Raw genomic sequence first — 14,829 nt, 5'->3', positions numbered from 1 at the left:
CTGAATGATATAAAGAAAAATTTCAACTATGTTTTGAATATGCTACGATTTAAAATTCATAAATGCAATTTTTATTAAAAATTGTATCTTACCTGAACACAGTTGTTCAACTTTTGTGTAGTTTAAAGCTACTATGTCATTCACCCATGCAATGATGTCATGTCTGCTCATAGTTTCTTGGGTTATAGAGGTAGAATACACGTTGACTGCCATTCCCCAACTGCAAAATCAGATATGTATAGATAAGGTTGATACCAGAACATTTGCCATTCTGAATTCAGTATCTATGTAACACATACATAACAATGGAAAAAACAGTATTTCTGAAATACATTCACTTCTATTTCAGTTTTTTCCAACCTCATGCCACATGTGCTGGTCTGTAATTCCTATAATCCCCATCTAGCATGATATTAACATCCAAAGATAGGTGGCAGAGAATTAGTTACAGGAGCTGAAGTCCCCATTACATATGGAGGGCTCACTGTTATATGAAAATTTTCATCAACAAAAAAGAAACTGCATACTTTTATAAACGCTGGTCTCCATTATTTGACAAGAGAGAATCTTCAAGTCATTCTTATCTTGAAGTCCCTCCTAAAACAACAGTGATGATACCAAATATAAGAGTGTATATAATCTAATGCAATTCCATCAGAAGACCATGTATTATTAACACACTTATGGAAATATTATGAAAGCAAGTTCTCACATGACCAAAAGCAAAAAAGCCCAGTCTGAAACAAGATAGTAGCTTTGAGAACTTTGCATTACATGGGTATGAGAAAGCCATAAGAATTTGAAACTGATTTCATTATAAATAGAATTTGCATTTGAAACAAAGCAGTCACTAGAATTCTTTCATAATGTCTTCAAAGCTTTTTTTTTTTTTTTTTTGCAATAAACCTACTTCCCTCAGGTTTTGTGTCCATGGAAATATATTCTTGAAGTTTTCATCTTCCCAACTGTTGGAAGCCCAGCTGATATCAATATATGTACAGCAACCTTCCACAATATGCTTTCTAAATGTGTTGGACTACATTTACTATCATTGCCAACAAACATTACATTGTTTACCTTTTCTCGGGTAGGTAACTTGCTCTTTTGTTTCATATTTATGCAGCACAAATGACTAAGATTTCTTTAGTTTCCAATGCCACTATATCCAAACAACTCCAATAAATTTAGGTAGATTCAGGTAGTCATTCAATCTAGCTACTAATTACACTGCAAACAATGAAATATCCTAGTCACAACTAATTACCTTGCTGACTCAGCAAGATCTACAGCATACAGAGACCTACTGCTTTACTTCAGCTCATACCAGATATGATTAACAAAATATTAAATTCTGCAGTGCTATCAGATTTCAACCATGTTTGATCGCTTCCAAAGATACATTTTCTGATACCTCATAATTTCTCTCTGTCTTTCATACATACACGCAAACACACACATACACACACAAATGTGCTTTTTCTTACTAGGCAGATGGGATTTTAGGATGAATCCTATTCATGGACTAACTTGTTTTAATAGGTTATCTGTTAATTTGGGAACTGTTAATTTATCAGGATAGCTTAATTCTGAAAATCAATCAATTATTGTTTATATCAGTAAGTAGTATGAAAAAGTATGAATGTTATACCAAAAGAAGGAAATCATACCATGAATTATTAGTTTTTCATATGAGCTGGGTATATATCCTTAAATCAAAACTTAACAGTACGCTGCAGAGTAGAGAGAAAGGAAATCAGTTGCTCTATTTTATTCTGTAAAATTCTTTACACCATTAACTCTTCATCTCCCAAATACAAAATAGACTTGGTGTATCTGTGTTTAATAACTGACCATACTTGGCAGTAAATTATCAGTTTAGTAAACTAGATGTCACAAGTATTTTGACTAACTTGGGGAATAATCAAGATTTCACAAAACAAGCCTTATTCTTCTTGAATACATATTATGAGCTGATAGCTATCATGTTTTACCAGAGGAAAATGCAGCAAGGAGCGTCATTTCTATGCACTATAAAATGATGCCTATGACATGAATAAAGAATTTATTTATTAAGAATTTAAATTTATATCCCCCCTTTTTAATTCACTGAAAACTTATTTTGGGAATATCAAAAAGAATACAACAGAAGACTAAAAAAACAGCATTAAAGCAATTAAAATCCAAAATCCATGTGTTTGTAACATTATTATAAAGGTTTTATTTAAACCACTTCAAAGTAAAACTAAATAATATGTAAAATTATTTTTTACATATTATTTAGTTAAATAATATGGAAGCAAGCCATCAATCATGTTTAAAAAAAAACTAGTAACAGAAAGGATTTATGTAAAATGACCTCTACAACAAGAATAACATACAGTAGTGCCATTGGAGTTGGGAGGGTATTTTTTCTGTTTTAAGAGAAGGAAGCTGCATAGCAGAAAGAAGCAGGATGCTGCCTAGTAAGAAAAGCTTAAATCCTTAGACTGAACTAGTAAGCAGCAGCAAACACTTGAAATTTTGCCAGATGCTTTTCCAGGAATTTATTTTTTGTCCCACTGAAATGCCTTACACAGAGGCTACCAGCACTAAGGCAAAGAAGCAACATGTATCACTGGATCTTGTTCTGCCCTTGATACTACCAGATCAAAATACTGATGAAGTGATACTTTGTTCCATCTATTGTATTTGCAAGATAAAAATGTCAAGCTTTTAAAGGACAAAGTATCTTAAAATAAATACTCTCCTGTAGTAGAAATTACATGTTCAGCAATCTGTGCAACTTATATACAATACAATCAATCAATCAATCAATCCGTATTTGTACAGTTCAGTCTTCCCCAATCTGATGCCTCTAAGTGTGTTGGGATACAAATAACATCTCTCATTATTCTCACCCAGATAGTCACTGGAGAACAGAAGTTTAGATAAAATAGAATAATTAAAATGTATACAAACAACTATATACATAATTTTTATTTATGGCCCAAAAACCCACGTAACGAAGTACATACATGATTAAAGCCTTTGGTGTAAGATAAAACATTTTTAACGAATAAAATAAATTGTAATACAAGTGTAATTGTAATTTATTCCAAAGGTCAGGGGTGACCATTAGTTCCTGTAGTGAGTTGTCCCATAAACTTGGTTTAACACAATAAAACACCAGTGACATACTGGACCTCTGGAAAACAAATAATCAGGATCAATACCAATCTGACCAATCTTTTGGTCACCTGTTTAAACCACCTATCTATATAAGAAAAATTTGGAATTTCACATAGCAATCCTTCCTTGCTTTTGAAAACATATATTGAAACCAAAATTTAAGAGACAATAGGATCAGCAGATCAAGTTCTAGGAGAAAAATGGGAAAAGCTATTCTTAGATATCAGTGTTAATGACTAAATATCTTTTCTCTTCTTCATTACTTTAACAGATCTAAGTCACTAACTAAAAATAAAGGCTGGGGAAGGGGACAGCCCATAATAGGAGAGTTAAGAAACTAAAAATCAAATCACCAACTGTGACATGAAGAGCACAAACAGCAATGCACCAAGAATGTTGAACTTTGAATTTTATGGACCATTCATTCAAAAATTTTAATTTTGAACGTTGTTCATTATTTCAGATAGGAAAGTTAGATTTACTATAGAGTTTCTCTGTTCACTAGGTCTGAATCCAGACAGTTACAGTGATAGTTACATCATCTTCTAACCACATAATACTAACGGAACACTAACAACTTTATCAAAAAGTGCCTCACCAGCCAACCCACTACAACCCAACCAATAGAAGCTATGAAAAGGATAACACTGCCATACATCAGAAACATCCCAGAAACCACCAACAGACTGTTACAACCGCATGACATCACCGTAGCACATAAACCAACTAAAACTCTTCAAAACATATTAAGTAACCCAAAAGACCCAATAGCCCAAGAAGAAAAAACAGGAGTTATTTACAACATACAGTGCAAAGACTGTAACAGCCACCATGTAGGACAGACAGGCAGAAGACTAGCAGAGTGCATCCACAAACACCAACTAACAGTCAGAAGACATGATGAGAATTCCTTAATCTCACAACACGTGGACAGACTCAACCATAGTTTCAACTGGGAAATGGTGAGCATCCTAAACCAAGCCAAATCCAAAAACGCCAGAGAATTCCTGGAAGCCTGGCACTCAGACAAAGCAGCCATCAACAGACACATAGAGGTAAACAACATTTACATACCATTCAAAAGAGACAATAGAAAAGCCAAAAGACCAGTACATTCCCTTGCCAGCAATCAACACCCAGATATGCAAATATCAACACTAGGATTAACACCAGAATGAACAATAAAACAGCACAATATACCCTAATCAAGGAACTATTAACTCAATCAGTCAGCCCAGCAGCAAACAGCAGCCCAATCAAAGAACTCCCAAGGAGAGAACAACACCCCCACCAACACAAGCTGGACACACCACAGTATATAAACAGAGAGCAAGGCCCACTCCCTTTTCGCACTGAACGTGTTGCCTAGTCTGGCAATGAAACATCTGCAAGAAAACAACAAGGCTCAGAGAGCATCAAGGACTCCACTAACAGTTTTATCATGATGGATAGGGAGTACTATCCATCAGTACTACCTATTTGCCACTTGAGTACTCTTGAAAAGGGTGGAATGACTGGTTAGAAGAGCAACAGCTCTGGATTTGAAAAACCACCAAGAGCTCTTAGGCTGGCAATTTATAACTGTTGGAAGAACTAAATCAAGCAACCCTTTCAAAAGAAAAGCGTAAGTCTGAAGACAGGTGGCAAGAAGTGGATTAAAAGCCTTGGCTCCATTCCCCAACCCTCACTACTCATTCCAGAAAGAAAACCAAGGCCTGAACACTGAAACCTATGGTCTCTATTGCATTTTTTATTTCTATAGAAAACATGCCCAGATCATCATACAGATTTTCAGAGCAGACTTCTTTGCTTTCAAAATGTCAGGATATAATATATCATCGGCAAAGCAAATTCATTCACATGCATTTGGCCTGCTCAGTATGCAAATAGTTAAGCAACTAAATCATCCCAGAATGAAGAGTCCTGGGAAAAGAATCAATTTAATAGAACATGGCTTTTAAATTCAAAGAGATTGAAAAACTCTGGATTGGCTTTCAGGACAGTAGGATGTAACCATGATCACTCTGCCTGACATAACCAAATTTTGTAAAATATCTAATGGGAATGTGTGGAGGGACTATTTCTCAGCCAATCATACTTGGATCTTCCCAGAAATGCTTTGCAGTCGGAGAGTGCATGATTCTTTACTTCCAATCATTTTTGCACGTGATGATGAAGTAAACCACCTGAACAGTGATTTAATGTACAGATGTTCCTTGTTGTAAGTTTGATGTTTAGAGGAAAAGAGGAGCAAATAGGAGTTCCAGGAATCATAGAATACCTGGCCCAAAGACCTAAGTTTTTGTTTCTTTATTATTTGAAGTGATGACAGATGTGGTCTGTATAATTCTTCGAATGTTTCTTGGATGCAAGAAGCCGTCTTGAGCAGACTTAAAATAGCAGCAGAGGAAACAAAAGGAAATGTGTGAATTTACAGCAAGACTGATTATAAAATCATGAAAATCCAAATGTAACATCCTGAACTGATTGCTGGTAGAATAGAAATCTTTTTGGAAGGTCATTTAGGAGGATGATAAACATGAAGCCCACATTTATCATTTTGTTGGATTTCCTAGTTAGGAAACTAGGAAATTCAAATCCCACACTGCTCTACACTTTGAGGGAGGGGGGGACTGCAACAAATACTGGAAAATTTCTGGAGATTTGTCTAGGCTCAATACGTCCAGTAAGCAGAAATAGGTATTAACGTCTTTTTCATGTTTCTTGGCTGATGTTGCTTTGGCAATTGAAACAAATCTTTATGTTTGGTAAGAGATACTGTTTTTTTAAAAAAGGAAGTATCACAAGCACCCACTTCATTACTGGCTGAAGAACCCAAGCCATAATGGAAGATTTACAGTATTCTCACAGGGACAACTGGGACTTGGGACATTTAGGAGTTTGATTACCTCACCTGCTATGAGAAAAGAATCAGAAAATATATTCATAATCTTCTCAGAGTCACAGTGCTTGGCTTTTGATTGTTCTGAGCTGTTCATGTCCAGGCATGACAAGGAGAGCTTTCTTAACCTTCTTGGATTCAGTGAGGATTTCAAGATAAACAACTGAACAGTTTCTTGCTGCAGAAATACATGATAGATATATGATAGATTTCTATAGTAGATTGTAATTGGCCAGCTCCACATTTTAGTGTTTAAGAAATCTGCAGTTATGACAACAGATCACATCTGTAGTAGAAAGTTGCCTACTTTTCACAAAATAATCTTCTACAAGCATTACCACTCTGCTTAATTTAATTAGGCCACTGCAAAATTGCAAGAGGCAGCAAAAGTACAGCTTGCAGGACAGACTAGCTTGGGCATCCGCTAATTTAGGTGCTTCCCCCCACCTCAGATCACATGGTTGGGTTTCTGCCAAACTGAGAAGGTTACCTATTCCCATTAGAACCAGGAAACAAAGCAGCAAAAAAAAAAATTGGGTGCTATGTTTTCATTCTGTTGGAAGATGCCTCTTTTTCATTAAGGGAGATGAAAAAGTAGAGTTTCAAACAAACTAAAGACGAGGGTGGGGGGGAAGCAACCTATCTGCTCTCAATCTTCAGCTCAGGAAAAGAGAAGCTCAGCTGGGGAGGCAGGGACATAACTGGGAGAAGCACTCAGCTATAAGAAAGGGGAGATCAGCTTTGTTTATGAATCTGTTTCCTGACAGGAAGTGGGTTTTATTCGTTCCTCCCAAGATTCCCACACTGAATGAGAATGCATCAACAACCTTTCCTAACGTGGCATCCTCCACAAGTTTTAGACTGCAACTACTATTGCCACTTCTGACTAGAACTGTACTTCAAACTATCTGAAAGGGGTTACATTAGAAAAGCAAGATTAATATGAAATTTGTTGTGTTCCTGAGCATAGTGAAGTTCAGCATCACATAATTTGGGGAAATAATCCTCATACAGAATTATATGCACAAGCATGTGCTTGTTAGTGGGCCTTAAATTCAGTCACAGAAGTTGTGAGTTCTGCTTTGACTCAAGTAACTACTTATTATTATTTTTTCTCCCTGTATGGTTCCTTCAACCTAGTAGATCATCAATGCCCAATCTGTGCCCTCCAATTGTGTTAAGACTGTAAATCCCAGAACTGCCATTTTATCCGCAATAAATAGTTATCATGCAGTATTACATGGAAGTCTCTTCCTTACCCTGCTCTCCTTGAGCTGCAATTACTCCCCCTCTCCCATACACACACTTGCTTTTCTATAGAGAACTCACTCATGAGGAATAACTGCATCATGCAAAGAATTATCTCATTAAAAAAACTGGCAAAGTTTCTAATACACCTATATTATCTCCTCTAAACAATGGGATTTTCTGAAATGAACAACAAACATCTGTTTTAAGAATCTCAAGCTATGGCTACATTGGTTATTTTAAGTTAGTTTCTAAGGTGACATAATTATTGCTTGCTTTTTAAGTTTTGTTACAACTTCTGAGCACTGACAGGAATATATCAATGACTTCTTTTCCAATTCATATCTGTACCACATTCTATTCTTCTTTAGGGATTCCAAGGCCCTATGTTCTTTTTACATTTCATTTTCCTCCAACTTCACTGCTTAAAGTCTCCAATTAAAACTGTTTGGATAACATTTTGTGATTTGATAAACTAGATTCCAGGGCAGAAAAGAATATGCCATAATAGATTTCTTAGTCTGGGTGCTGCCAAAGCTCTATGTTGTTTCTGTAGCAGCAGCAGACCAGCATAGCTCCCCTTTTATCAAAGGTTACTCTGAGCTACCAAGCAGCTGTCCATCTTTCAAAACAACATTACATGCAAATTTGAAACAAGATTAAGATGCTACAAAATATATGATTAAATATGCTGAAGAATTTCTATTTAAATTCTAAGCAAAACTGGGACCAAGAAAGCAGAACATATTCCAGAATAGGCAACTTTTTAATATAACACAACAATAATATTTAAAGTTGACCAAAAATATGCCACAATTTTCCTGCAGGGTGTCATTTTTCACATGAAACAAAAGGAATTAATGAACTGAAATCTGTCTTACTTGTAGGGATTTTTAAAATAAGAAATAAGAACTTATGTAACTATTTGAAATAATCTGCCTAGCATTGCTTGAAAGAACAGCCTCATGTGGCACAGAGTGGTAGGCAGCAGTACTGCAACCAAAACTCTCCCCATGACCCGAGTTCGATCCCAGCAGAAGCTGGATCCTCGGGTATCCGGCTCAGGTCGACTCAGCCTTCCATCCTTCCGAGGTCAGTAAAATGAGTACCCAGCTTGCTGGGGAAGGCAACGACTGGGGAGAGCAATGGCAAACCACCCCGCTATAGTCTGCCAAGAAAACATCGTGAAAGCAGCATCCCCCCAAAGGGTCATACATGACTCACTGCTTGCACAGGGCACCTTCCACCTTTTTTCACAGCATTGCTTGAGCAAAACTTACATTCATTTCACTGGAGCAGAATTCTACAGAATTGGAATTCCTACACTGGAAATGACTGAGCACAGATATTAAAGCATCTAGCTCAAGCATGGACATTAAGGAATACCAATAAAAGAATACTAGTGTTTTAGTAGAAAAAATACTAGAGCTAAAACTAAAATCATCATTCCTACTCCAGTCCACTTTGATTCATCCATGCAAGAGGTTTAATTCTAACACTAACTAAAAAGCGGTACATTTGCATCAGTTAATGAAAAAAACTTGAGTTGGGAGACTTCTTCCACTTGCAAAAAAGAGAGAGAGAGAGAGAGAGAAGGAAAAGAAAAGAAAGGAAAGGAAAGGAAAGGAAAGGAAAGGAAAGGAAAGGAAAGGAAAGGAAAGGAAAGGAAAGGAAATCCCCTGGATTTTCTACTATGAATCAAAGAAATGTGCATGACCTGAGCCATTGCCATTAAAGAAATACTAGATATGTATCCCAAAAGGTTTGGAGATGCTTGAATACAAGGCAGAGAATGTATACTTAAACTAACATATTTGCATTTTCTTTTACTTATTTTTTTATTCTATTTTTAACATACGGTCTCATTACTGTGTTTTATATTTTATATTTTGTATTCTGATATGACCTAATGCTAATCAATAAAGTATTACTATTACTACCATATTCAGAATGTACTTCATAAAACATAAAATTCATAACATGGAGTTCTCTAGTCAGTTGTCAAATGTTACAGTCTGTTTTCAGAATTTAAAGGAGTCCGAGCTTTAAAAGGATGGAGGAATTTCATGAAATTGTCAATGAGTAATGGGGAAAGAGGTCTTTATTATTTATCCAATGATATTAGCTCCATATTTTCAGAGGAAAGTATAATATCACAGATCTGCAACCAAAAGGTCTATCAGCTGTATCAGGAGTTCATTTATTTGTATGGTTAATATGCTGGTTGCATTGCTTTCCTTGATTATAAGGATTGGGCCATGAATATTTAGTTCCTAGTAATCTCACAGGATACTACAGTGGACTCTGTATTGAACTATAACGCAATTCAATACACTATATATGACTATATAGTTATAGTCATATTCAGTCACAACATCAGCTTGTGAAGAATTTGTTGCCCACCTCTTAATGGAAATCGGCAGTAGAAAAGATACTAGCTTAAAGGCTACATTTTAAAGTTTCTTGTAAGAGTAACAAAAAGATTTTTTAAAATATTTATTGAGACAATTACATAAAATTGTGTTCAAATCTCACTTCATACATATAGCCAACTGGACTTAGCAATACACCTGTTATTGCTAACATTAACAGAGAAATCCTGATTTACCTCTTGAAAGTAGGATTTGGAAAGCGCAAGATGCAACATGAAAGTAGGTATGAGAGGCCTAGTTGATTTCTAGTCTGCATTTTAAAAAGTACATTGTTCTCAGAATTCCCAAATCTTTGAGATCGTGAGGCCTAGAAAATTCTAGTGTAAGATTTAATGTTGATATTTTTTAAATAGCTGCCTGATTAGCCTATTGCTTGCATATTTCCTAAAATGGAATATAAAGGAAATATGGATAAGTAGAATTATATGGAGAGTGAACAATGCATTTTTACTTTTTTGAATTATCTTGATTAGTTTTTTTTTGAAAAGAGGATGTAACACTGTTAATATCAGTTGAATATCTTTCTCAAAAACTAATTACCCTTTGCTTTTTCAAATGTAAGTTTCTCCCCTACACCCTAAAAGAATTTCAAAATTTCATCTTAAATGTTAGCAACACAAATGCCATGCAAACCCATCTCATCATTCTTATTAACCACAAGGAAAAATGCTATAGCAATCTTTGGTTGTAGGGACTTTCAGTGCCCACATTTTCATTTATTTTGTGAAGTAATTATTCCAGAGTGGTGGAGTGACCATTTAGATATTATTTTTTTTATCTAATTGTATATAATTGTGAAGAATGGAATAATTGTATATAATTGTGAAAAATGCTATTTATGAACTCATGCAGTAATCTGAAGTTTTAATTTAAAAGAATTTTACCACAAATTATTGAATTAGCTGAAGCTCTTAAGTACCAATCCAAATATAGCTTATGCAATTTTTATTTCACAAAATTACAATAAATTTAAAACTAGGGGAGTCATATGCCATCCAAAAGTCGACAATGTCTCTAACAAAATGTAACCAGCCTATAGTAATAATTGGAATGAAAAGGTATGTGAAAGGCTCCATCCGGATTCAGAAGAACTCACGTACTGAACCAAATGCAGCTATTTCAAAAAATCTACACAGACTACAATCATTAAAACACTTAGCAGAGAACTCATATGTTTCTCAATACCTCCATTTTCTTTCTAGTCCATAATAAAGAAATGTCCACCAAAAATTAGATAAGAGGTATGGTCATATCTTACATGTGTTGGGCCATAGAAAAAAAGTGAAGCAAACTCCTTGCTGTGTCTGCTTAAAATGTCAGAGAACTTGTAGCAGTAGAGCAGTTTCAAGCAAATTTTAATCTGGCTTACTGGAGCCTTTTCAAGTGCTCATCTTTTATCAGCACTCACCAAAATGGAAATTGTATACATTAAAGAGTAGGTCCCCAATTAACCAAATTAACCAAAGAATTTCAGCTCAAAATTACCTCTGGGAAAATAAAATTCTGCAACCTAAATGCTGGCGTCTATTTTTAAAGATTATGCCAACAGAAGTTGATTTATTTATATTTCAGGATACAGTAAAAAAAGAGACAGATACCAGTCCTCAGTTACAATGCCAGCAAGAAGAGAATACTCTGGAAAGTCCTGAGCATGTTTGGATTTAATTAAGAATTTGGTTAGAATAAATTAAGATAACCTTAATTCAAATAATAGTTTGGGTGGAGGGGACCCAGCAACTTACACTTTCTCACTTCCCGTTTTATGCAGCATTCCTCTCAATTTCCTGTTTAGCATTTTTTCCCAGCAAAGCGAAACAGTTGTGCATGCACACTCACTCAGAGGTAACTGGGAACAGGTTACAAAGCAGCCACTTCTGAGCCCTGTGAAGAACCTTCTTCAAAGAATTTGTACAACATTAAAACCAAGGAAGTTTCATATTTAGAGTACATGCACTGACCGTATTTTGGCAAATGAGGCGTAACAGCAAACTAGACATAAAACTAAACAAGAATACAAACCTCATTCAAAATCAAAGAAACAAGTATGCAAATCTACAGTCTGTGTCTTACTTTGCATTCAGAAGAGTGTGGAAGTGAACAACTTCTGGGGGGCTGAGGACCAATTGGTCTTTTAAGTGTTACATCAGGAACAACACTCCAACATGTGAGCAGAATGAGGATAAAGAGCTGGGTGGGACCAAATGTGATCTTAATTTTAAATTCAATACATAGTCAATATGATTACTTCTCACTATTTAATAACTTTCCCAAATTGGAACGTTAAAATTACAATTCTGTGGCAACTTTTGCAGAGGTATGCACCCATTTGTAGGATGTTGTATATGGCCCTAAGACCTCAATTTATACACCTGTGATTTGGAGGCTTATATGATTTCAGCTTTAGGGGGTCTATCTTATTCATGTCTCTGCACTCAAAAATATGTCCAACAGAGTTAATCAAAGCATCTATAGGAATTTAGCTTTAATGTAATTAAACAAATCAAGAAATATAATGCTTCTATTTTGCTTTCTAAATTAATATGGAATTGTGTAATTCAAAAAGTATGACAATAATTTTGCATTTTGCTGCAAGATAGGGTGAAAAAACTTTTCTAAAAGATGCAATGGCTAGTCGCTACTTAGTGGGACATCAAAATAACATTGATATATTTATGTAGTCACCAGGAGACATTCAAATCAAGGGAGACTTTAGCTTACTCCAGGACTGTAGGCTAAACTTTAACACTGAAAAATACATCTCAGAGAAATGTTAATTGCAAACCACTTCTGTACTGCTGCCAAGAAAACTATATGGTTAAGCTCTGAAGTCACTGGGAATTGATCTTGACTTGAGGAAGGCATAATCTTTATCTTAAGAGTGTTATGCTTTTCTTAATCTAATTCCAGTAGAATAGAATATATTAACTAGAATACTATGGAAATGTAGCTGGGAGTAAGTCTACTGTATATAATGGGAATTATGTCTGTATAAGCATGCTATGAAAGTAAAATAAGATCACTGCCAGAGTTGCATCATAATTGTGTAACTTACATTCTTATATTGTTTTTCTTCTGGAATTAAATATACATGAAATCATATAGTCGGCATTCTGATGCATCAGAAGTTGTTCAAGTATCTGTTTACTTTCATACAGAGGCTTCCATCTCAGTTGATCCTGGCATGCTTTAGAGGATCAGACCAACTGAAGTAATTACAATTTCATGGTGGCTGCTAAGAATGCACCCTGGTGAAATATGAACTGAATAATATTTGACTTTCAGATTCCAGTCTGTGGATTATTCATGAATTTATATTTTGGTGTTTTTGGCTTGTTCATGTTTCTCCATTGATGGGGAAAAAAATATGTGAAATGGGTTATCCATAATCATATAGTTAGCAAATGTCAGAGACAAAACACAGCACTCATCAAGCAGTAACAATTGGAGTGCTGCAGCAAACGTTTTGCCTCTGTACCATATTTATCCCAGAAAACTTTAAAAGACGTTGGAGAAGGCAAGAAATGAAGGACAAACCTATTCCCTTCTAAACCAAGCAATTCTATGATCTTTTGAAACAGAATATTTGCAGTTATCCCCAAATAATGTGTTACATTTCAGCACTGGACTACACTTTTATAACAAAACATTTTCTTTTTAACTAAGCAAGGAAGTCTTTTTCTAAAAAGAAACCAGCATATACTGTTGATCAATAACTTATTTTCAGTAGTAAATGTAATAAGATTGATATCTTCAATGAGATATCTGACAGTTTATCAACAAACACTAAATTTTCAGTTCCTTGATGAGATTTACATTAGACAGATCAGTTTTTTCAGTAAAAAGATTTATCAAATAATTTTTGCAATAGAAATCTGTGCAGTGGAATGAAGGAAGAGAAGAAGTAAGAGATTCCAACTTATCAGTAAGATAAATCTCAAAAATAATTTGAGATTTTAGGAATTATTCTATATTTTCAATATCCAATTAGTGCCACACCTAAAAGATACTACATATGAAACACAAGGGAAAAAGCTTGACAAGCTTAAGAAGTTGATGCTTTTCAAAATAGTCCAGACTGTATGGATGTTAACAGATATAAGAAAAAGGACTTGGATTCCACAAATAATTCAGCATTTTATATTTGAAAACATTTTTAAGGTATCACCCGTTCATGAACAGAATAGGAACCTACAGCTAGATCAGCTTCAGCTGAGTTAATGCAGCAATACTGTTCCAAAGTGATATTCATAGACTATCCAATACTAAGCTGAGCAATCATAATATTTTAATTTTTGTTCTGTTCTACATTTCATTATGTTGTGAAACATTTTTACGTCATTTCGTTTTCTGTAGCTTGCTCCAGAGCATAATAGTTTTTAAAAAGATAAAGTGATGTGGGTAAGAAACATAAAGATACTGATGCATCCAGCTGTGTTTTTCAACCATTCTTACCTTTTCATAATGCAGGGATGAGCAAAGCCTCAAACAGTTGCATTCTCAGCTACACTATTATCCTTACTGAAAATGCAAGCAGTCTTAATGTGTCTGCCTAGGGAAACAGTATCAGATATGCTAATGAATGTCTGGGGGGAGGGGCAGAAAGAGGAAACCCTCTTACCAAAGGTACATGCCAAGCCATTATTAAAAATGTTTTACAACTATGACAAAGAAAACAGCCATCAGCTTCTATCAAAGCAAGGAACACAATGAAAATGTAATGCATTTAAAAAAAAAAAAAGAGGCAGGGATGTCAGTTTATATGTTTAGTGTCCCCTATCCTTTTGGCAGCTACTGTACAGTCCATCTACTTTCCAAACCCAGTATTAAGAGGATTTTTAATGTATTCCTGACACTCTGACCTCTACTGTCAAGCTTCCACCAATCAGGGGGTTGCATTTCTTACAAAGCTCCATCAATCTGGTGATTTAACATCACAGGCTGCAGCTTAATCTAGAGGATTCCATTTTCCCTTCTGCACACCAAGGCAGTGCACCATTATATAAGCTTGCTTCTTTCTTCTCTCCCAGCCTCCTCTTCTGCGATCTTCCAAATGCCCGCTTTGCAAAAGAACATGAGGAA

At 35.3% G+C, this 14,829-nt stretch overlaps 1 protein-coding gene across 5 annotated transcripts in view; it reads right to left on the bottom strand.

The window, feature by feature from the left end:
• The window catches only part of MAPRE2 (microtubule associated protein RP/EB family member 2), an 81,013-nt gene that overhangs the window by 31,322 nt on the left and 34,862 nt on the right, over positions 1 to 14,829 (bottom strand). For 3 of the 5 annotated variants that reach the window (XM_063299244.1, XM_063299245.1, XM_063299242.1), the window contains one exon: positions 93 to 220. The exons of 1 other annotated variant lie outside the window; for it this stretch is intronic. In XM_063299244.1, the coding sequence (XP_063155314.1) occupies positions 93 to 213 (121 nt within the window). In that variant the 5' untranslated portion in view covers positions 214 to 220. Of the gene's footprint in view, positions 1 to 92; positions 221 to 14,202; positions 14,289 to 14,829 lie in introns of those variants that run through there. One more of the 5 variants, XM_063299243.1, reaches the window with a different exon arrangement.

The sequence above is a fragment of the Candoia aspera genome, chromosome 3, assembly GCF_035149785.1.
Source record: "Candoia aspera isolate rCanAsp1 chromosome 3, rCanAsp1.hap2, whole genome shotgun sequence".
NCBI lineage: Eukaryota > Metazoa > Chordata > Lepidosauria > Squamata > Boidae > Candoia > Candoia aspera.
Note: the sequence above shows the minus strand (reverse complement) of the source record. Positions and strands in the feature narration are given on the sequence as shown.